The 24437-nt window shown below is 40.1% G+C and overlaps 1 protein-coding gene across 10 annotated transcripts in view; it reads left to right on the plus strand.

The window, feature by feature from the left end:
• Positions 1 to 24431, plus strand: part of LOC126494060 (protection of telomeres protein 1-like) — a 54206-nt gene extending 29775 nt beyond the window's left edge. For 6 of the 10 annotated variants that reach the window (XM_050131276.1, XM_050131279.1, XM_050131275.1 and 3 more), the window contains 10 exons: positions 834 to 1003; positions 5815 to 5912; positions 7239 to 7301; positions 9406 to 9562; positions 12651 to 12856; positions 14452 to 14587; positions 16850 to 16938; positions 18561 to 18652; positions 20717 to 20822; positions 22165 to 24431. In XM_050131276.1, coding sequence (XP_049987233.1) covers positions 834 to 1003; positions 5815 to 5912; positions 7239 to 7301; positions 9406 to 9562; positions 12651 to 12856; positions 14452 to 14587; positions 16850 to 16938; positions 18561 to 18652; positions 20717 to 20822; positions 22165 to 22277 — 1230 coding nt within the window. In that variant the 3' untranslated portion in view covers positions 22278 to 24431. The remainder of the gene's footprint in view (positions 1 to 833; positions 1004 to 5814; positions 5913 to 7238; positions 7302 to 9405; positions 9563 to 12650; positions 12857 to 14451; positions 14588 to 16849; positions 16939 to 18560; positions 18653 to 20716; positions 20823 to 22164) is intronic. The other 4 variants (XR_007589919.1, XM_050131281.1, XM_050131282.1 and 1 more) reach the window with 4 other exon arrangements.
• The last annotated feature ends 6 nt before the right edge of the window (positions 24432 to 24437 follow it).

Below are 24437 nucleotides of genomic sequence, written 5' to 3' on the forward strand. Positions count from 1 at the left end.
GGCCAAGGCAGTTTCTTTATTAACCAGTGAAATCAACACAAAACCAAAGACTCTACCACATCACCTGTGGCTTTGACTAACCTACTACATGTTCTTACTTGAAATCGTCATGGGAATAAAACCTCTAGTTGTTTTTACAGTAAATGCAGCAAAATAGCCAAGATCAAGTCTAATGTCGTTATTTCAAAATTCTGCCTTAATATCCTATATTTTACTTTACAGAATATATTTTGCAAGATTGTGATAAAAGTACAAGTGCTTCATTAAAAAACTTTGATATCAATAGAATTTGTAGGATGGGGAAAAGCACATGGTGGCACATACCTATAATCTCATCAGTCAGAAAACTAAGGCACAAGCATTGCTGTAGCTATCAAGAAAATTATCTTGTGAAAAAAAAAGAAGGCCATTTTTATGTAGTTACACTTTATAAAGTTTTTCTCCTGTCTCATAGTGAGAGGATATTATTCCTCATATTTAATCGCATTTAAATTTATTCAAGCAAATTCTTTTCAGAAATAACTATCAAAAAGAATTTTATTTAGGTCTTGGATTCCTTGTGTATATTTTATTGATGGCCCTCTGGGATTGAGCCTGCTAGCATTGTGTAGTGAGCGCGTGGGTGTGTGCACAGGCATGCCCCTCGTGTACAATCTGATAAGGGCCCCTGGAGCTACTGTGCGGGCCCAGTGTGTCCCTGCTGCCACTCTCCCCTGGGTAGATGCCGTCCTTGCTTGTCGAATTGCTACCTCATTTTGGTTTTGAATTATCAAATGTCAGAAATGTTTTCATTAGGCCCCTTTTCTGAAATGATCTTCTTAATAATCTTTCAGATTGGAAGCTTTCTTAGAATCTATAGCCTCCATACCAGACTTCAGCCAGTTAATTCAGAGTCCATGACTTCACTGATAAGGTTGGAGTTTCATCTTCATGGAGGGACCAGCTATGGTCGGGGGATCAGAGTCTTACCAGAAAGTAACCCTGATGTAGATCAGCTGAAAAGGTGAGTTTTTTTATTCTCTTCTTAGAAAATATAAATATGATCATCATTAGGTTAATTTATAAGGAAGTATTCCTGGGCTGTGTGTGGCCTTTGTCTTTTCCCTGATTCTCCTCATGGACTTGTGGAGAATTTAACTCAGACTCTAACCCTGACTAGGCCAAATGGGCCTCTGATCTTCCCATCCCAGTCTAGGCAGACTGGGTCACTGGTATACTTAGACCCATCCGCATAGTGTTTATTATTCTGCTGTGTACAGAAAAACTTTCATATTCTAGAGGGAAAATCAATGCATCTTCAAAGAGAAAGCACACCATTCTGTAAACTGACAAAGTTATTGTCATATCAGTTTTAATTCATTTTAATTGCTTTTAACATTAAGTTTCTATTTTACTAGTTCCATATTATTGTAGCTCACAGTGTACAGCATATTATATAACTTTTCCATTATTTTTTCTTAATTAAATCTTTTTCATACAATACATTTTAATTATCTTTCCCTATCTCTTCCCAGATTTTTCCCTCCTTCCTACACACCTAACTCCATGTTTTCTCTCTCTTAAAATAACAACAAAACAAACAGAAAGACAAATCAAAACACACACACATACACAAGAAAAAAATCAACAGAGACTGAAAATAACAAAACAAAAAGTGCATCCAAAAAGAATTACACAGAGTTCCTTTTGTATTGGCCGAATACTCCTGGCATGAGTCCTGCCCCTAGCGTGTGCTCAGCATACTCAGGGACACTCCACTGCAGAACACTGGCTTTCCCTTGTCAGCGTGTGCTCTTGGTTTGGGGTGGGACTTTGTGTCCACCTTCCCCTCTCAGGGCTGGGAATTGGTCTACTTTGAACATGTGTGGGTCTTATGAATGCCGTTGCAGTCTCTGAGAGGTCATGGATACATCCCACCTGTTGTTCCTGGAAGGTGCTATATCACTGGAGACATTAACACCTCTGACTCTTAGAGTTTTCTGCCTCCTCTTCTGAGCTTTGAGGGGAGGGCTTTGATTCAGACCTGACTGCTTCAAAGTCTCGACTATCTGCACACTGTCGAGTTGTGATCTCTTTATTAATTGCTATCTACCGCAAAAGGAAACTCTCCTGATGAGGTTGAGTGGTGCCTGCTTGATGGGTATACCGATGTGTCATTGGGAGTCATTTTATTGCTATGTTCCTTTAGTAGAAAAATATTTTTCCCATAAGGCCCATGACCTATCTAGTCTTTGGTTCTTGTCCACGTAACATTGTCATGTATGGGTACCATGTAAGGGAGTAGGTCTTAAATCCAATTTTTAAAAGTGGTGAGTAACTTCTATAACTTTTGTGCCAATATTGCACTGGTTATATGGTTATATTGCAAACAAGTATCTGCTGCAGGCTACATGGCTTGTAGCTGGGTGAAATTCATTTTAGCTTTGAACTTCATTATTTTTTCCTATCACTTTTTTTCTTTTAGGTATTATTTCTTGTTTTTCTAGAGCCTTTAAGCATGTTCTTACATTATTAGTATGAAATTTCTCCAGTGTTTTGATATTGGATCTAAATTTACCTCTTAGAACCACTTTCATTGTGTCCTGTAAGTTTAGGTATGTTATATTTTCATTTTCATTGAATTCTATAAAGTTTCTTGTTTCCTTCATTTCTCCCTTGACCCAGTTTTCTTTTCAATAGTGGTTTCTTCAGTTTCCACAAATTCATAAGCTTTCTGTTGTTTCTGTTGTTGATATTCAGCTTTAATCCACAGAGGTCAGATGGGAATGAGGGAGTTATTGAAGTTTGCTTGTATCTGTTGAGACTTGGTTTTGTCCTAATATGTAGTCAGTTTTGGAGGGAACTCGATAGACTGCTGAAGAGAAAGCATGATCTTTGGTATTGGGGTGGACTGTTCTGTAAATGCTGTTAGGTCCACTTAGCTTATGATGTTGTTCAATTCAACTATTTCTCTGTTTTATTGGAAGGACCTGTCTGTTATAAGGGGTGAGGAATTGAGGTCAGTCACTATTAAGGTGTGAGGGTTGGTGTGTTGTTTTACCTACAGTAATGTTTCTTTTATGAATTTGGATGTCTTTGTGTTTGGTACATAAATATTTAGAATTACAATATCCTCTTGGGTTTTTCCGTTGAGTGTGGTAGTATCTTTCTATCTTTTCTGCTTTGTTTTGGGTTGAATTCAATTTGTCAGATATTAAAATCGCTAACTTGCTTTCTTCTTGGTTCCATTTCCTTGAAATACCTTTTTCCATTCTTCTGCCTGAGGTGGTATCTATCCTGATGTTATGGTGTGCTTCTTGGGTACAACAGAAGGATTGATCCTGTTTTCTACTCCAGTCAGTTAGTATGTCTTTTTATTTAGGAATTGGGGCCATTAATATGGAGAGTTATTAATGAATAGTTAATATTTATTAATTCTTAATGTTTTCTTATTGTGGTGTGGGCTTCCCCCCTCCTCAATTTGGACCAACTTCTGGGGTTATTTATTCCTTGTATCCTCTAGGGTGTAATTAAACTTCTCTTCAGAATGAAGTTTTCTGTTTTCTCCTTTCTGTAGAGTTGGATTAGTGCACAGAAATTGCTTGAATATGTTTGATTGTGAAATGTTTTCTTTCGTCATCTATTGTGATTGGTACTTTCACTGGTACATTTGTCTGAGCTGGCGTCCATGATCTCAGACCAGGCCCTTCTGGCTTTTAGAGTCTTTACTTTAAAGTCTGTTGTTATTTTAATAGGTCTGTTTTTATATGATATTTGGTCCTTTCTCCTCCACCCTTTAATATCCTTTCTTTGTTCTGTTTGTCTAGTGTTTCCATTTTGAGGATCATGGGGAGTTTCTTTCATGGTCCTTTCTATTTGGTGTTCTGTATGCTTCTTATACTTTGATAAACATCTCTTTAGATTGGAAAATTCTCTGTTATTATTTTGTTGAAAGTATTTTCTGTGCCTTTGACCCAGTTTTATCCTTCTTCATTTATTCCTATTATCCATGGAAAAGATCTTTCCATAGTGTCCCAGTTTGCTGGTTATTCTGACTTCTCTGTCAGTTTCTTTTACCCCGTCTTCAAGACCTAAAGTTCTTTCTTCCATATCTTGTACTCTGTTGGTGAAACTTACCTTGGAGTTCTTTGCTTGACATCGTTACTTTTTCATTTTCAGGATTTACTTCAGTTTGTGTTTTCATTAGTATTTTTATTAAATTCTACTTTCATGTCTTGAATTGTTTTCATTATTACTACTGTTTGAGTTTTCAAATATTTCATTAATTTTTCTATCGTCTTTAAGGTCTTTAAACATATTCATAATTACTAAGTCCTTGTTTTATGTTTTAGCTAAATTGCTCTTCTCAGGGACTATTGCAGAGGAGTTGCTGCCTTCTCGGGGAGCCCTCTGGTCTTGGGTACTCATGTTTGTGTTTCTGAGCTGTGAGCTAGGCATCTGTTGTGAGGATGTTTCAGATGTTTCTTGGTGTAGATATCTAGTTTTGTCTGTGTTGGGTAGGTGTCTTATTCTTTGATTTGTTTTGCCCAGTCTGTCCTATCCAAGTATGGCAACTGTGGGATCCCTGAGTCTCAGTGAAACGTGATGGCTGCAGCATCCCTTGGAGAGAGAGAGAGAGAGAGAGAGAGAGAGAGAGAGAGAGAGAGCGCTTTTCTGCTTGTTGGCAGGGGTCACAGAGGAATGGAGATGGGGGCTATAAGGAGAGGCTGAGAGGAGTCATGTTGAAGAATTAGTGGGATCCTGGGTCTGTACCAAGACCCTGAGTCCTAAGTGGATGTGAACAGGGAGAAGGGGCTCCTTTGGTAGGCAGACTGCAGCGATACAAAGGGCAAGTGGCAAGTGTGGGGAGGCTAAAATGAGGAGGACAGGAAGAGGGACTCAGCAGAGAGGGTGAGTCAAAGAGGAATGAAGATGGCTGAGCTGGAAGGGGAGGCTAAAGCTCTGGGGGAGAACAGGGACTTCTTCCATACCAGCTGGCAGTGTCCCTCGTTGATGCTGCTTGCTTTTCCAAACTTGAGTGACATTCTCTCAGCTGCAGATGTTAGCCATTCAATTCCCAGACAGTGTGTTTGTTTTTGTAGTATTATACTGACTGGCTCATCCACGCAATATCTTTCTTACCTTTGCTCTTAATTTTTGAGGGTGTTGTAGTCCTCAGACAGTTTTATAAAATCCATAGACAATTGAGTAGAATCTGGCACATTTTATGATTGTTTGGATGATGGAGGAAGGTCATTGGCTAATAAAGAAACTGGCTTGGCCCATTTTATTGGTTAGAACATAGGTGGGAGGAGTAAACAGAATTCTGGGAGGAAGAGGAAGTGAGGTCAGACCCAACAGCTCTGCTCTCTGGAGCAGAGACGCCATGCTCAGCTCTCCTGGGTAGACCCAACAGCTCTGCTCTCTGGAGCAGAGACACCATGCTCAGCTCTCCCAGGTTAGACTTGACAGCTCTGCTCTCTGGAGCAGAGACGCCAGGCTCCGCTCTCCCAGGCAGCTCCGACCCAGGATGGACGGAGGCTAGAATCTTCCCGGTAAGCGCACCGTGGGGTGCTTACACACATTACTAGAAATGGGCTAGTCCAGGTGCGAGAGTTAGCCGAGAAGAGGCTAGATAGAAATGGGCCAAGCGGTGTTTAAGTGAATACAGTTTGTGTGTTGTTATTTCGGGCATGAGCTAGCAGGCGGCCGGGGTGCTGGGGACGCAGCCCCGCCGCTCCTATTTCAACATTTGGACTCCTGAATTTAATGAGTAGAGGTAAATTGCCGTACTGACTTTCTTACTCCATTTGACTTCACACTTTTGTGTTTCAGAGCTTTAGAATCTGTAGATTTGGCAGCCATTCAGCCCTCAAATGATACCTGGCAATCAGAAGATGAAGACGACTGTTTAACACCTTCAAGTAAGGACGGTGTGTAGCACTGACATTTTACTTCATCATAATCCCATGAGCACAGTTATCTTTGTGAATGTTTTCTTCCCTGTCTCTTTTTAAATTCATATGTCTATACATGTTGTGCATGTGTATTCACATTAAAACAACACCTTCAGCCTTTGTCCTTGTCACATCCAAAACTAAGCACAGCTCACTTTTTAGTATGTATTCACACTTTCATATTAGAGTAACAGTGATTACTTACTTATGATATGGGTATAGTTTCTCGTATTCATTGAAAAAAATCTCATTGGATTTCCTAGGCAACAACTGTTTTGCTTATCAGTTTTAAAAGGAGCAAAAGGTTCCTTTACCTTTATCTTAGCCAGTCCATAGTTTTTGCTCAAGGGTATCTGGGTTTTGATGCAGAGGGAGGCATCCAGATCTCACAAAAGTGTTCTTTTGTGGAAGTTAGTGGACTGTATGCTTCTGTGCTGGGTTCTGTCGCCATGATAGAGCCTATGTCAGTAGCTCCTGACTTGATGTGGAGGGACGAGGAGTGATGGAAGAACTTCTGGTTAGAGTACCTGTTCCCTTTTCATGTTTAAATAGCTTCAGTGCCTACCAGAACATCAATGAGCTAAATGAGTTTATTTTGTGGCTTCTATTTTCCACTTTTGAGTGTATTGTGACGTACGTGCTCTCCCTTACTAATAATTTTTAGTGGTTGCAAAATCGTTTCTTATAAAAAAAAATACTGTGGGGCTGGAGAGATGGCTCAGTGGTTAAGAGCATTGCCTGCTCTTCCAAGGGTCCTGAGTTCAATTCCCGGCAACCACATGGTGGCTCACAGCCATCTGAAGTGGAATCTGATGCCCTCTTCTGGCCTGCAGGCAGACACGCAAACAGAATATTGTAACATAATAAATAAATATTAAAAAAATACTGTATTCTTTATGAGTTGTCTTCCTTTCTTTGTCAGCAGTCAAAGTGTGGGTTGATTTCTAAGTTCTCTTTGATATGTTGGTTTGCCAGTCTTTATGACAATACTCTAGTTTATTGACTACTGTGTCTCGAAGTCATGTAGTATAAATACACTCATGTTCTTCTGTCATGATCTTCAATTATCTAAATTCCCCTTAAAGAGGAGAAATGTTGCCTATCAATTTTTGTGACTAACCTGTTATTTTTGTTAGAATTATGTTGAATTTACAAATAATTGGGGGGGGAGACATTTGAACATTTATTTATGCTTTCTTCAGTTTCTCTGGAGAGTGTTACGAAGTCTCGGCTTTACATTAAGTTTCTAACAGATATCTTAAAGAGCTACATATTGTGTTATTTTCTTTTCTCTTCCTGTAGACTCTGACTCAGATTTGGTTTCACTGTATGCAGTAGAAAGATGTCAGCAATTCTGTGCTACAAGTAAGGCCACTTCCGGTACAGTAACTACTGCGCATACACCTGCTTAGGAAGCCCACTGCCTTAGATGTTATACAGAAAATTGCCATAGGAGCACTGTGCTTGCAACCTCCAGAAGCAGTAAGCATATATAGTGCACAGAAAATATACTTATGAAAATGTTCCAGGTATCTCTGGAGGAAAAACAGATTCCAGAATTTGGTCAAGGGAATTAGAGATAAATCAAGAACATCCTGAATTGCTAGAAAATAAAGACATTCCCAGCTAATGGTAAACAGCCAGTCCGACCCGCTCATCAGATCATGTTGGTGATAGGATATCCAGTGAGTCAGCCCAGATGTCTGAACTCGGCTGTTAATGAGGAAACAATAAACTGGGATTGGACGGAAAACTCTGTGGGCTAAAATGGCTAACTAATGTAAAAAAGAAAAAATACTAAATAACATCATTTTGCCAACACAGTGGTAATTAGTGGTTTGTGAGTCTGTGGCTTTTAAACTACTAGATTCTAAATAAAGAATAACACATTTACCTTTGCAAGTTATCCTTTAATGAGCTGCACCAGTCCCTCCCCTGGAGGAGGAGAGGAGGTCCATTCCCGCGGATTCATTCCTTGGGTGTACTGAGAAGTATAATGTCAGATATGCAGTCTCTATGCCAAAAAAACATGATTAGAATCTCAAACTGAGAAAAAACAAACTAGCCACACCTCAGTAGATTTGTACTCAGCAAAATAACCACAAGGTAAACAGGTAAATAGACAAAGAATCACTTGATGTTGAAGCCTGGACACAGGAAAGATAAATATGCATTGTCTAGAATTACAGCAGAAAGGCAAAGACAACTGGAGAGAGGGAAGTATCTGACAGTCCCATAATAGTCTTAAATCTGTGCTAATTATTTGAAGCAGGCACTGTAGCTCTGTGAAGGAAACACATTGTTTTCATGAAATACTGAAGTGCTCAGGGGGTGGCAGATCAGGACCTGATGTCTGGAAGCTGTTTCCAGTAATTTAATACACATAGGGAAAGAGGTGGACCAGAGGGCAGAGTGAATGTGCCTGTGTACAGCTATTTATGAATCTTTTTAAAGCGTGTTCAGGGGGACTTTATGTTCTCACAGTTTTTCCTAAAAGTAATACAAAGTTTAAAGTTTTTGAAACAATGTTTCAGAATGCGACCTGAAGCTGCTGTTTCGTTCTACTTTAAATTGATGAAACCTGCCTGGCAGGGAGTATTTCACTGTAAGCTCTCAGCTGTTTACCACAGGAAGAAGACATCTGTGAGGGTCTTAAAGCTGTGAACAGAAGTGATTTTCCTGGGTTTATGAAGTTTACAAAGCTGTGTACAAGTTTCGTTCTCCACAATAGGAAAGTGCACCCTAGACTACCTAGAGACTGAGGAGTAGACACGTTCCTGTCATCCCAATTTCCTGTACTTCTAATTCCGTATTTCTGTTTGTCAGTCATTTGCTCTGTTCTCAGGCCTTCTCTGCCTTTGTGATTCTGATTGCTTCCCCTCTTCATCATCCCTCTTCCACCGTCTTCCCTTTCTACCTGCAAAATAAATCCCTTCTCGTGCAAACACTGTGATGGTTGGGTTCCTCCCAACAACCGTTTCCACCTCACAATCTGACTCTTTGATAAAGGACAGTTCAGTAAAGTCTTGAACCCAGGTCAAAAGACCGTGTGACAAATAATATTTGGTGAATGTGTTTTTTTAATATCTCTTGATCAAATTCTAGTTATAAATACCATAAGCTACTGCCTGAAAATATTTGTCTAGGAGATTGGCAGTGAGCAATTTTACATGTTATACAGGTACCATTTTATTGGTGAAATAAACCTTACTATTTCCCACAAATTAGAGTTTTCCTGGAATTTCTATTAGTCCCATAGAGAAATACTTATGTGCTTCGTATGTAATTAACATGTCCATTGTCCTGCTGTGCCCCTGGCTCTGTGTCCATGGCCAAGTCCGCATCTCATCACTGCGACTGTAGCCGAGAGTAACTTGATGTTATGGTGTATATTTGTTTCAGGGAAATTCATGCTGAGCATACCTAAGACACTGTACTTTATTTACTCTTATGCAAATATTCTTTACAGAACTTACAGATCACCACTATTTAGAGAAGACACCACTGAGTGCCATTTTGCAGCAAAGAGCTCCTCAACAATATCGAATCCTAGCAAAACTGAGATCATATGAGCCCAGAAGACTTTTCCAGTCTGTTAAACTTCTTTGTCCTAAATGTAATTCATTGTAAGTATTTTCCAATTAAAAAGAAAAGTTTTTGTCTCATATTGTTTGATTATATGCATGCCCATATGTGTGTTTGCTTGTGTGTGTATGTGGTTTTAAGTCCTAAGAAATGGGTAAATTTTGATTTAATTTGTTGTATTTTAAAAGAATGCTAATGATTTGAGGGAAAGTGCTACAAAAAATTTTTGAGTCATTCTTAGTAATAACAAATAAAAATGGATATTTTCAGGCTTGGAATCTAATGTTTGGTAGCTTTGATATGAATGTAGAAAGTGCAGTACCTTCAATCCAGATATCAGCATTTATGTATAAACACAGGCACAGAGCGCTTTTTATTCTCAACAATGCATATTCATCTCAAAACATGATAAAAGAACTTTAAATTCTGTTTATTTTTTCAATGCAGTGAACCATAGTTCCTCAAAAGACAGAATGGCATTTGGGGAGGTGCAGGTAGTGCAGAAGCAAGCACATGGGATAGTGTGTGTCTTAGGGTTTGTATTGCTGCGAAGAGACGGCATGAATGCATAACTCTTATCAGAAAAACATGTAATCGGGGTGGCTCACTTATGATTTCAGAGGTTCAATTTGTTTTCCTTCTGATGGGGAGCATGGTGGTGTTCGGGCAGATACCCTGTAACGGAGAACAAAGCACTCTAGAAAGTGTAAGAGAGAACCTAAAGACACACTGGTGCCCAGCTGGTGACAAGGTCAGTTCCAAACCAGGCCGTGTTTACCACACGGAAGTTTATCACACTGGTGTGAATTACCAGTTAGTAAAAACAATGAAGCTAATAACTTTTTAAAGTAGGTCCCCCGTGACAATGAGATTAACTGGGGTAAAAACTTGTTCAACAACTAATTGGGCCCGGGAATAACTACAGGTCACCTTGGGCGCTACACTGGGCAGTAAGTACGTGGAGATGCCTGTTGCCAAGCTTGTGACCACCATAGTAGGAGATTGTTCTCTGACCTCTACAGACCCTATAAATACAGCCTCTCTGTGATTATGGGAATGGATTTATCTAGCCATACGATGTTGAATACCTATTGAATAAAACTTATTAAATCCGAAATTAAATTAAATGAAATTCATTAAATCTTAAGTCCTTAATTTAAACAAGCTTAGCTAGTTTAATCTGCATATAAAATAGTATTTAAAATTTGTTGTAGATTAATTTATTTTGTGTGAGTGTTTTGCCTGTGTGTGTTTATGTGTGTGTGGGGGGGTGTACCTTATCTATTGCCTGATACCAGTAGCCATGTCACAAGAACAGCAAATGGCAATTAAAACTCAAGGTGTCAGCGCCCCAGGAGGAAAACTCTCTTAAAAACTCGTTAAGAAGGTTACAAGACTGCAGACTCTGCAATATTTCTTTGCTTCTGTTGTAACTTTGCCTATTCCTGCTGTCTCCCCTGCTGGATGTGGGGAGTCCCCGCTGCCTACACTGTAGTGTTTATTTCATGAATATCTCTCAGTCTACTGAGCATTTTTATTTGTGGATTTTTAAGAAGATGACTCCTCCTTAGCTGTACTGTCTAATTGGCATTGACAATGTTAGCTGATACAAGGCTGTGATAAATGAAAATGAACACAAAGACATGCGGCCCAGTCAGGGCCTGTGAGGTCCCCAGGAGCCAGGCTGGCTCTAATTATCTTAATGCTCAAAATATGCATTTTCAGATTTTGTTGTGCACCATTTAGCAGAAACAAAACTTTAAAATGATAGTTTAGTTTAGAACAGATGCCTTGCTAGTGGTTTTTAAGATATACATCCCCAGAAAAACAATTGAAAAGTTTACAAGGACAGATAGCTGAGCATCTGATTTGGCGGGCTAGGGTTAAAAGTGCACAGCAAACTGATTGCTGCTTGCACTTTCCTTGGTTAGTTATCTGCAGATTTTTGACGTCCGTTTTCTGGTATGGGTATGAACTCTGTGACTCAGAGCTCAGCTGACTGACTATGTATAAGATGGGTCCTGGACTCGTGCTGACGGCAGCACAGAAACCAAGGTCTAGAAACAGAAACACGGCAGGGGGAGAATTTCTGGCTGGTCAGGGCTACAGAGAATCATTTGACTACAAGTTTCTACTTCCGGTCAATAGTTACAGTAAAGAAAGTATACTTTTGAGATATAAAACACTATTGGTGTCACAATGTCTTGGGAGTGCCCACTAAGCTGTAGCTAAGACGTACGGTATCTCAGGAGTGTTGATTTGAGCCCATACTGGAGGATTTATGTCACCCAAGAGGCTCCTTGTCCTAGGCTCCTCTCTCTGAGTCGAGAGAACCACATGTTTATAAAGGACATAAGTGAGTATGTTTTCTTATTTTCCTTGGCCTCCTCATTAGTTTAGGTTTATGACTCCTTAAACTACTTTATAAGATTACCTCTCACGACAGATAATATAGTAACCCATCTTTACGACTGCAATTTGCAGCCCTCCAAGATACAAATTACTTAGATATATTGCATGTGAGTTGTCGGGGTGACTGTTTTCCATCATTTGCTTGAGAAAGGAAATGTAAGCCATTTGTGACTTCTGCTTTGCCTGAAAGATTTTGTTAGGTATATAAGCTGTGGGGGAAAGAGGAGAGCTAGACAGAGAACAGAAGAGGGAGTTAAGATGGCTAGAAAGAAAACACCAGGGATGAGAGAGTTAGAAGGGAAATATCAAGAGTAAAGATGGTGTTAGACGGAACACAGGAAGAACACAGAAGTACAAAGAATATAAAGAGAAACCGTGAGGAAAGCATGTGAATGTCTTCTTCCCTAACCCCTCAGATGGAAAAGTTTCAGTTTTCCCTGATGCTGTGGCTTTCCCTTTGAGTCCTGTACAGCCTTGAGGCTGGTCCCCACGGCTGTGGTAGCCAATAAAGTTCAGAACTGGAGTTACAAATGTTTGAAGTCACCATATGGGTGCCAGGGAATGAACCTTAGTTCTTTGCAGGAATATCAAGTGTTCTTAACCTCTGAGCCATCTCTTCAGCCTCTAAAATAATTTGCTTTTGAGTCATTTACTCAATTGGAATTTTTAAAAATATACCTGCATTTTTTGCGAATAATTTGTCATCAATCATTTTAGGCAAGAAGTTCCATGTGAGGAAAATGTGGATAAAATTTTTCAAGATGCTGCAACTAAATCTCCAGAGAGCAGACTGCAAAGTACGTCATTGTATGACTCAGAGGTCTGGACCACCAAAGGTCAAGGAGGACGTCAGGTCGCTGTCCATTTTGTGAAAAACGATGGCATCCTCCCTATTTCAGATGAATGTCTAATTTTGATAGAAGGTAAGACACTTATGATTTGATTTTTCTACTATTCTTTTGTATATTTTCTCCCCTATTATTATTGACTATATTTTATGGTACTTTGTACCTATGAAGTAAAAGTGCTCTTAATTTAAATTTCTCAAGACAGTATATCAGATTCAAATGCATGAGCGCACATACCTACTTGAATTGCACTTTCATAGTAGCATTGAACGTGCATTTGCCTACATTACTGGATTCCTGTGTAATCTCATCAGCTCAGAGTGGATTTCATAAATCATGTGAAGCTGTCATCTTGGCCTCTGGGTGTCACTGTTGGGTCATAATACTGGGATGAAAATCACCAACCATGGATGGAAATTGTGCTATTTCCTGTCCTTTTTCCATCTAATTCTTATGTAACAGTTCATTTTTTCTTTGTCATGCAAAGTTTACATATTTTCTAAACTTGTAACTTCCTTTGCTGTGTCACATTTTGCTGTGGGAGGGCCTTCTGTATTTGAATTGCTTTTATTGGTTAGTGAATAAAGCTGCCTTGGCCTATAGCAAGACAGAATATAGCCAGGCTGTAAGAGGTATAGAGAGCGCGTAGACGGAGTCAGGGAGACACGGTGCAGCTGCCGAAGGAGATAGACACCCTTTCCAGTAAGCCACAGCCTCGTGCCAATGCACAGATTGATAGAAATGGGTTAATTTAAGATATAAGAATTAGTTAATAAGAAACCTGAGCTTATAGGCCAAGCAGTGTTATAATAAATATAGTTTCTGTGTGATTATTTGAGTCTGGGCGGCTGGGAACTAAAGAGTACTCTCCGTTTACAAAATGGCACCAGCTTGGGACAACCACATCCACATAAAAATTGAGAGAGCTTGGGAAGGAATTCTAGACACAAGAGAACAGAGTTGAGCACAGCTTCTTGGTAGCCACGTTTTTCTTTCAGATAGGCTCTGTTTACTAGCAGTGAACAGAGGTGTGTCTCACCTAAGAGATGGCTTCCTGACTCGGCATAAGCAGCAAAAACTGCAAGACTTCTTTAAACAGTGGCTTTCTGTTTCATGCTGGTAGCACAAACTCTGGCTCTTCCGGGAGGCCCTGAACTTAAATGGGGCTTGTGAGCAGTGTGCTACAAGTTAGTTAATGGTGACGTGGACCCACTGCATCCCTGGGCTGGGTCCATGACTGTGCCTCGCAGAGCCGGCAGTGAACAGACCAACCACGCTGGACTGTGCAGAGCCAAAAGTCAAAGCAGCTTTAGTCGTAGCCAAGCCATTCGCATTTTAAGAAGCGCTCTTGGTCAGAAAATGGTTACAGATATGCAGTAAAGACAGATTCAGACAAAAATAAACCTCTGAACGGGCCACAGCGTGTTTCAAATGTACGTGGGCTTGCGAGAGAGGAAGAAAGGAGCATAGACAGTTATAAAAAGAAGTAAATAATTTAAAGAATAAAGCAGTCTTTAAAGAGACAGAGTACAGACAGTCTTAGATTAAAGGAGTAAAGAAAAATAAACCATGTAGAGATGAAATGTACACGGAGTCTGGTGATGCACATTATTGTTTTCTTGAATGCTCTGACTCCACGGGCTTTGAAGAGTTCCTCTGTTGTTTTACAGGAGGGCGGCTCTGTGAAATCTCTAAACTGTCCAGCGTGTTTGGCGGTGTGATCCCCGTGAGGTCCGGCCCTGAGGACCTGGAGCTCCTAGACCTTGCAGCACCATTCCTCATACGAGGAAAGGTGTGTCACTATGGGTGTGTGTTCATCTCGAGCATCAGAATTACAGCTGCATCTCCATTGCTTGTCCTCCAGCTGCCCTATGTGCGGCTGATACTGTTGTGCCAGTTCCTACTTAGAGACAGTTCCCCAGGAGTAGTGATTGTGTCCAGAGATACAGACTGGTGCAGGGGCAGCAAACTCTCCCTTTCTAGTCCGGTGGTGTGTGATGAAATAGTCAGCATGCTAGGGAGTGACTGTCCGTCAGGGTAAACAGCTGTGTGGGGCGCTACGTCTAGATGTGTTGACGCAACCCTATTAGAGTTCTGGAGGATCCTTACTCAGTTTTTCTTGTACGTTTATAGAGTTCTAAACACTCTGTGTGCAACATATAAGGCTTACAACATTTTGTATCTCAGACGCAAACTAAACTTGTTTCTTACACAAGAATTTAGGAATCAGCTAAGGGGACATTTCAGAGTTGTGAACTGAGTAAGTTCCAGAACTGCATACAGCATTTTGCAGAGTTACTGCCATTGAAGACTGGCAGAGAGCGTGGAGCCTACGGCTGGAAGCAGGGCAAAGTAAAGCGCCCTAAAGTTGTGATGAAAGAGTCACTCTGAAACTGTAACCTAGAGAGATCTTGGTTACATACCTTGACCCCCTCATTTTCTTTTTAAATGTATAGCATTTGTTGTTGTTGTTATAATGAACCTAAATTTTAATTTTCATTAAAAAATTACTTTCTGCCATTATCATAGCTGCATGATTGTGGCCCTTAGAGTAACCATGGTAACCAATGGGCTTTGCCCTTGGTTTTCTTTCATACACAATGGGTGAAAAACTTAAGCACTAAAATAAAAATGAATGTCTGTACCTAATTCTCTGGAGCACCCAGTGTCTATATCTTTAAATGTCCTGGAAGGTTATATACCACTTAGTTGAAATATCAAAACACATCGTTTCCTGTTGTTCCTTGAATAAGTCCATGGACTAGGCTTTGCTTCTGACAGGATCATCCTTCATTCTTTTCTCTCCCTTCATTTCTTCTAACCTTCCTCGTACACAGTACCGAAGTCTAACCCCAGACACCAAAAGTTAGGTATCAGCTTGCCTATCAATTTGTCTAATATTAATGATTTCTTTTCATTCATTATCTTTTCATTATTACTGTTAGTGAAGAAATATCTATATATTTAATGATTAAATGAATCCTCTTTCCCAATTTATAAATTACAGGTACTCTTGAGTTCTAATTTTTATTCAAATATATTTTGTAAGCATATTTTCTTACTACATCTCATACACATTTCATCTTGCCTAATAAAATTAAATTACTGCTATATCAACAGGACAAGTTGTACCAATGACATTCAGTTTAGTAACTGTCTTGTTTCAGATGTTCTGTATTCCAGACAGGAACTGACTTGCAGGCATCATACATGATGCCTTTGAATTTGTGCTCACTAAAAACAGGAATTTGCCTGAAATCCAATTTGTCCCCAGTGTTCATTCAGAATAATTTTTTCTTACTATATTTTTTATGACTGACCACTAGATATTGCTCACAGAGCTATAAATTCAATGTTCCTGCAACTTCTCTCTCATGTCTTTTTGTTTTAACAGATAAGAAAATTAACAGCCAAATTATGTAATGATTTGGACCAAGAGTCCAGTTCCTGGTTCTCAACTTCAAGTTATTCATTTTGAAGCCCATTGTCTCAGTCACTGTTCTTACAGTGTGAGGAGACGCCATGCCCACGGTGTCTTATAGAAGACAGCATTCTAGTTCCGGACCTGCGTACAGTTTCAGAGTGCTAGTCCGTGATTGGTGTAGCCGGGGGCAGGGCAGCAGACAGGCAAACACGGTGCTGCCTACAGTTTCAGAGTCTTAGTCCGTGGTTGGGATCGCAGGGGGCAGGGCAGCAGACAGGCAAACATGGTGCTGAGGCAGGGACCGAGAGCTCACAGCTATATCCACAAGTTAGAGGAAGAAAGTTAACTGGGCCTTTGGAAACCTCAGCCACACACACCTCCTAAAGCTTCCCTCACAGTTTGACCAGCTGGGAAAGAAACGTGCTAACATAAGAGCCCCTGAGGGCCATTCTCATTAGAGCCACCACAGCCCTGTCTTCTGTTAACTGGTTTATAAAGCAACCATTAGAGCATCGATAGTGAGGTGCTCTTTCTACTCAATAGCCGGTTCTAAAACTGTCCGTGCTTAACAAGATGTCATACTTGAGTAAATTTGAATGTATTTAAATACTTCCCATTTCTTCTTACTCGTTTACTCATTTTAGATGTAAACAGTGCTCAAACTTGAAACCCATACAAAACCTAAGAACCATTCCTAATAAAAGAATGTGGATTCCTTCTTCTGTGGCAGAAGGTGAGTTGGATTTTTGTTCTAAAATTTTAATGCTCTTTCATCTCACTGACTTATATTTCAATATTCGTGAATACTTATATCAAAACTAGCTTAACTTTTCTTAATCCTATTTGTAACAATTATGCTAAAATAAGGATTAAGTATTTAAGATACTCATGTTCCTTTACAAGCACCACAGTCGGAACCATATCTCAGTGTCAGGCCATTTGTTTTCCATGTAATCCCTGATGACAGATACAGATCCTGCGACACTTCTGGCAAATACCTAGTGATGGACAAGGTGTCGGGATGGCTCTTACCTTCTAGTTTCAGTCAGCACATAGGAGGCTGTCGACTGCACACATGAATCACCCAGCCTTTGGTTTTAGCTTCCAGGAGCAGGGTACATTCTAAGGCATAAGCTTTAGAAAGCCCTTAGTAGTGAAGTCAGGTCTGCCTACTAAGATGGATCCTGTTCTTGTGTACGTATGTCTTTCCTCTTCTATAAGGACAGTGCTCTTCGGAGGCCTCAGTGTTGTGTCCCTGTTGAGTCCACATTTTCAGGCTGGCCGTCTTCCCTGCTTTATTGCTTTTCCATTTTCCTGACTTCTTTGTCTCCTCAATCAGTCTTCACTCTGCCAATGTTTTTTTGTGTTTGCCCTTTACAGCAATTGAGAGCTGTGAATTTAGTTTGGGCAACTCAAAATATAGTGAGAATTACTATTTTTGTGAGAGTGTACACCCAGATTTTTTCTCCTAAACTAAAATTTCATTTTATAAACGTGTTTATGTGTGCTTCTTGTAGCCTGTTTTGTTTTGTGGTACAACTATCTCGTACCCTGTTACTTCGCATGAGCGTCCCCTGTCGAGCTGGACGATACCGTTTCCCATCCGCCATGGTTTTGAGTTTCATCCTTCTTTGGGTTGCTTCAGTGGAACTATTGAGACCTTTTTAAGCCAGAATTTCCATACTAATTTTTTTCTGTGCCCCAATTTATTCGTCTGTCTTGCCTCCCTAATTAATCTTCCTGCCATAATATGGTCTGTGAGAATGGAAGGTCATAAAACATCCCATACGCCTGGCAGTGTCTTCAGAGACGTTTGCCTGTAACTGAAGTTGTCATGTGTAGTGTCTACACTTTATTCATTCTTTCTCATCCTGGCAATTATGGAACCCCAGATTCTAGCATGTTTATTCTTTCAATCAGATGACATCTCTGAAAAAAATTAATAGTAATAAGGGATACTCTATTCAGTGTAAAGGGGTATAAGCCTTTAACAATATTGTGTGTTGCTTTCTAGAGCAGTCTATGCTTTTAATTTCATTTTTCATGTAATTAACATGTAATGAATTGTCCTAATTCATTAGCTAATTAATAATTAATTGTTATGGTTCTACCAAGTATTAGAATACAGTTCCTTATATTATGAAACTATAACTGCATAAGTATGGTGGAATGTTCCAGAGGGTTTTTGTTGCATGGTTTTAACAAATTGATTCTAGAGAAGAAAGCAGTTCTTTGTTGTGATACCCTGAGTAGTCATGGTCTGCACCTGTTCACTAGAGTAGAGTATTTAGGGTTTACCTTATAGAAAAATATAGCAGCCTGGAATAATATGCTCTTTTTTTTTTTTTTCACTAGTTTTGGGCATTGTTCCTCTGCAGTATGTGTTTGTCATGATGTTCAGTTTTGATGATGGAACAGGAGTATTGGACGCTTACCTTAAGGATTCTGTAAGTAAGAGACCTGGTAAAAATAGTTAACTAAAGTTTTTATTTCAAATTTTTAATATTCATCCTACTTAGTTTTACTTCAGTATAACTTACTGAATCCTTTTGAACCCTAAAACTCAATTTCTTTGTATTTTGTTCTTAAAAGGATTTAGAATAACTTAGAATATATAACAGCAATACAGCCACATAAATCTAAAACTGTATGGTCTATAGCTTTTGATTAGATCAAAATTTTAAAAATATGAAGTTGAGGAATCCATATCTGAGGAGCCATTCCTTCAGAAATTCCAGTGCTCGGCAAAGAGCAGCTGTGGAGCTGTTCCGTTGTGAGCTTACTGCACTGTGCAGGCAGGCCTCCATGGGCCGAGAGCAGCCGTGGAACCGTTCTGTCGTGAGCTCACTGCACTGTGCAGGCCTCCGCATACTTTCCTCTTAAAGGAACTGAGCTTGCGTGATAAGCAGACATGTAGTATTGTATGAGATGTGGAAGAGCCCCAGACACCGCTGTCATTTCTGACATTAGTAGTTTAAGTTGAGAATTCCTTGAGGCCTCCCTTAGCTTCAGAATTCCCAAGCTCATCCTCTTTTTTTTTTTTTTATAATAAGATGAATCAAAAACTTTAATATTGAAGTTGGACACAGCAACCCAGCAGGAGTTAGAGTCCCAACAACAGGCACAAGAATCAAGACAAACTTGTTCTCACTGTCAGGAGTCCCGTGAAAATAAACGAATAGCTATAATATATACACAGAGGACCTGGTAGAGACCCATGTTGGGCCTGTGAACTCATGCGTGCCTTGCGTAGTTGATTCAAAGGACCGTGTTCTGCTGTTGCCCTCCCTCCCCTCTGACTCTTAGAATCTTTCTACCTCCTCCTCTTCTGCAGGAGTCCCTGAGCTCTGAGGGGGGGGATGTAATGGGGAACTCCAGTTTAGACTCTTTCCCCCTCATGGTATCTGGCTGTGGGTCTCTGCAGATCCAGATGTTTTTCAATACATGGACTTAATTCTTTGCACTGAATATAACAGTATACATGGAGTACTGGCAGCTAGGGATGCTTGACTAGACTAGACCAGTAGTTCTCTGCCTGCTAACTAAGGTTTTTGGTGACCCCAACCATAAAATTATTTTGTTTTTACTTTGTAACTAATTTTGCTTCTGTTTTGAATTGTGATATAAATATCTGATGTGCAGTGTCTGATTTGTGAACCCTGTGAAAGGGTCATTTCATACCCCACCCCTGCAAAGGTAGCGACCCACAGGTTGAGTACCAGTGACCTAGGCCCTGGTGTGATTTCAGCACATACATCGTCATAACTGACTGCTCATGTGGCTGATTGCTCTCTTCCTGCGTACCCCAAGCTCCCCAACTTCAAATGACATTCATAGGCCTTCCAGAGTGACCTGTAGCTCCAGGAAAAGTTCACCTGCTCCCACAAGCCATGCCATACTAAATACAAAGAGGACCAATGTTTCGTTAGAGTAAGACAGTTTTGCTGTTGCTGTTTTGATTTGTTTATTTATATATTTATTATTTTATATTTGGGGTTTGGTTTGGTTCGGTTTTTTAATAAAAAAAAAAAAAGGAAAACAATCCAAGTTGAGGTTAAGTGTTTTTTCCTCCAGGCTGCAAAGTTCATGCAACCACTTATTAAATGAATATTTACTGAGCAGCTGCTGTGTGCCATGTCTGTGTTCAAAATAGAACAGTTAGCAAGGCAAGAAAAATCCCTTCCCCTAAACATAATGTAGAAGGGGAAGAGATGAAATAAATTTTTCTTAATGTTGCATCATTCGCACTCAACACTAGATTTCCTTCCTGGGTAAACCAGTGTCATCAGCCTTGCTGCGTGGTCTTGACCATATGTCCGTCTGCGTCCCAAGGCTATTTCACAGTTAAAGTGGAGGCTTGGGCTTCAGCGTAGGCAATTCCAATCTATGAATTCTGCATCCTTAACAGACTGATACGTGTATAAAAGGTCATTTTAGCAAATTAGTTACTGACATTCTGTGCATTAAAGCTTTTCAGATGCTTTATTTCCTTTGTTTGTCATCATTTTTAGGAGAAATTTTTCCAGATCCCAGCATCCGAAGTCCTCACTGATGACAGCCTTCAGGAGAATCTGGAAAAGATCATGAATGTGATGTGTCCTCCAGGAATAAAAATTGGTAGGCAGTATTTTAAAGGTGCTTCTTTCCCTTTCTTGAAAAATCACCTACTGTGTATCTAATCTGTAGGCTGTGGGTGGAAGGAGGAAAACTATGTAACCATGGGAATTACTAAATGTGACCAATAACTTTAGGGGATGACAGCAGAAGTAAAATTAATGTAAATAAAGACGTTTAAAATGTTTGGAAACACTTAAAGCATAGCAGTTATGGCCACAGCATCTTTGACTCTGAGTTTGCCCATATAGCATAGAGACACTGAAACTCTTTAAAGTGAAATTTCTTTATACCAAATGGATGCAGTTTGTACAAAAAAAAAAAAAAAATGCCCTCCAATAAACTGCATTTCTCTTGCTTGACTCAGTGTGTTTCCTCTGTAGTAATAGTGATCTTCAGAATTTTCCAATTTCATTGTGCACAGCCTATGAAGTTTGGTTAGTTCTGCATGACACCAGCTTGTGCACTGGCTCTGCATAGGTGAGAGTTGTGGCCATTGTAGCTGCTGCTACCAGGTGCTTCTGTGGCCAGCAATTCCTTTCTGTTGGAACCTGCAGACATAAATTAAGTCAAGCTGTTTGATTCTTCTAGTAATTGTTTTCAGTGAGAAGTCTCTTTTCTGTCTGCTTCTTTGTTGCTGACTATTAGATGTTGCTCCTCAGCAAGGTTTCTTCCTCCACAGTTGGTCTCTGCATTTTAACATCAGTTTCCAAGAGATGGGGAATTTTGCTCCCCTAAGGCAAAGTTTAATCCAGATACATCATTTGTTTTCAGTTTTAATTTGTGTTAGCTATTGCACTTACCATGCTTAGATTTCCAGAAATAAGTCTCTGGGCATGGTAAAATACAGGAAAATTGTGTGTGTGTGTGTGTGTGTGTGTGTGTGTGTGTGTGCGTGTGCGTGTGCGTGTGTACAATGTAATGGATACCAGCCATACACAGGGGCTCCTCACTTTATCCTGGGTGCCTTTTGGATCTACCAGAGCTTTCTGCTGAAAAAAAAGCCTGTCCTACTGCCCACCAAACATGGAGTTGACATCATTGCTGCCATCACGGCAAGGCCCAAAGTTGCTCCCACCTGGGCAGGTCACATGAAGGCTGAAGCTGATATGATCTTAAGTTCAGGTTCCGACTGTTGGTAGTCAGTCAAGGAAAAGCCAGGGGCAGCCCATGAGCGGTCAGCACAAGGAGAGGAGTAAACGTGGGCGCGACGATTGACGGCCTCTGCAGCAAGTGTTTGGAAACTTAAATCACTTTCATCTGAGGCTGGTACAAATTCTAATTAATCGGCATTACTCGTTATATGCTTGGTTCAATGGCTAATCGGGGTGCTCTTGTTCTGTAGATGCATACCCGTGGCTCGAGTGCCTCATCAAGTCATACAACGTCACAATCGGAACAGAGCAGCGAATATGTTACCAGATATTCGACACTACGGTTGCAGAAGACATCATCTAGTGACTCTTCGGTGCCATGCGTAGGGGGTTTTATGGTCAAAAAAAAAAAAACACTTTTGTTAAAGTACCTTCAGATTTTCACACAGCTTAAGTTCTTTTGTACAGAAAGACATTTCTTGTGAATATGCTACAACACCTGTTGCTCAACATGCCTAGGGTTACTACTACAGTTACAGACAGGACCACACTTTGTGTGGAGGGACCAAACTTTCATTCTTCTTTCTGTTCCTTCAGGAGTGCTATGTTATTACTGGTGGGCCCTGAGGCTCCGTCTCCCACCGTGAGACTCTTGTTTCTGTGCCACCCACCGTCCCCTCGTTGGGTTTCATTTTCTGTCCTGAATTTTACACCAGCAGTTGATGTTAATGTGGGTATAGATGAGATATTCTTGAGCTCTTGTGTTCATTGATAAAACAGTGGTGGCTACTTTTCTCTCAACCTATTCCATTTTCCTTTATTTATGTACAGAGGAAGTGCTTAACCAGTCCTGGGGAAGGAAGTCTTCCTGCACCTTCACACGCACGTGTTTGCTTGAGTTCAACTTGAACAAATGTTTGTCTGAGTGAGCTACAATGTACTAAAGAGAGTATTTGATTTAAGGAAGAGTGTCAGAGTTTTATTTGGTGCTTAAGTTGCCCATTTTAGGATGAGTCTGTCACTTTAAATCAGATGTGTTTGATGTCTACTTCTCTCTGTAAATATTCCATCCTATACCAACTAAGAGGTGATTAAATTTAGGATTTTTCTTAGTTGAAAAAGTATTATATTTTTAATAGCCTTATGTAAAAATATTCCTACATTGCAATAGAATGATATGCTTTTTAACTCAGTGGTGTTTATCAAGTTTAAAATCATGAGTAGTCAATTCCTATTGTACATGTGTGTACATATGCATTTGTGTATTTGCTAAAAATAGAGGGATAACATCTGTGTGGCTTAAAATAATAAGAAATAAATGCATGTATTTCTACAGCTTCACTGATTGGCGGTGATATAATATGGTGAGGTGGCTACTGTAGTTTGAATCTTGACTGTCCTTCAGGTGGTCATAAATTAAAACCATGGCACCATTAGGGGTTGTGGCTAACTTAAGGTATGGAACTTGTGGAGGAAGTTAGTTTGTGGGTGGCATACCCTGGTCCTGACTACATCTTGTCTCACTCTTTCCTCCTGCCACGAGGCAAATGGGCCTTTCCTGCTTTCTGTTACCCGCCTATCGTATCAGACACAGGCCCAAAAGAGCAGGGCCTAATACCATGGACTAGAAATTCTGAGACCATGAACCAAATTAAGTGCTTCCTCTTTATAAATATTTTATCGCAGTAACAGAAATCTAACTCTGCTACAGTGCTTGTAGACCAGTTACTGGAACTGTCTGCATCCCAGGTGCTGTGCTCAAATCTTCACGTGTTTAAATAATCCTCTTGGAAAAAGGACTTCAATGCATTCCTATGTTCCTCTGTGCTGGAGTAATGAGTTGAATACAAGCGGTCTATACGAGGAGCCACCCCAGCCAGGACCCTTAAGGTAAGGATGCTATGAGCCCTATTTCAGACAGCTGTAGGAAATACCGAAAGGAACCAGTGTGTTCTCCTGAGTTATAGAAGGCAGCTGTTTGATGACTCATTGCCCCTTTTAATAGCCTCAAATTCCGTTTCTTTGCTGTGTCAATATGTTTCTACACCCAGCTCCCACCATCCTGTATTTGAGATAGTGAGAGACTGATGCTATTAAGTCAATGAACTCTTGGTTCAAATCTTTCATAGGAAACCCATTGAGTAAATATGTTCAAAATTAGAAATACTCTTGGGATTTGGAATGAACGTTCCTCTGCCGTCAGGAAGCACCCACTCTACTCTCAGGAGGGCTCAGCTGTCACAACCTCACTCTGAATGTGTCATGCCTGCAGGTTTACAAAGGGAAACTGAACCTTGCTTTCCTTTCCATTTGCATTAAATAAGCGCTCATTGCATGATTTTTGTCTTTGCTGGGTGGTTTTTGTCCTCAATTGGGGAGGAGTGTTCCACCAACACAGTATTTTTCCAGTGACAACATACACATATTATCCTTATTCTGGGAATTTCACCTCTAGAACAGTTGTATGGTGGTAGCTCATCACGTCACGGCCAATTGTCTATCTTTCGTTTGGTAACATCTTCCT

Source organism: Alexandromys fortis, unplaced genomic scaffold, assembly GCF_014885135.2.
Source record: "Alexandromys fortis isolate MF-2015 unplaced genomic scaffold, M_Fortis_MF-2015_v1.1 scaffold_364, whole genome shotgun sequence".
Taxonomy (NCBI): Eukaryota; Metazoa; Chordata; class Mammalia; order Rodentia; family Cricetidae; genus Alexandromys; species Alexandromys fortis.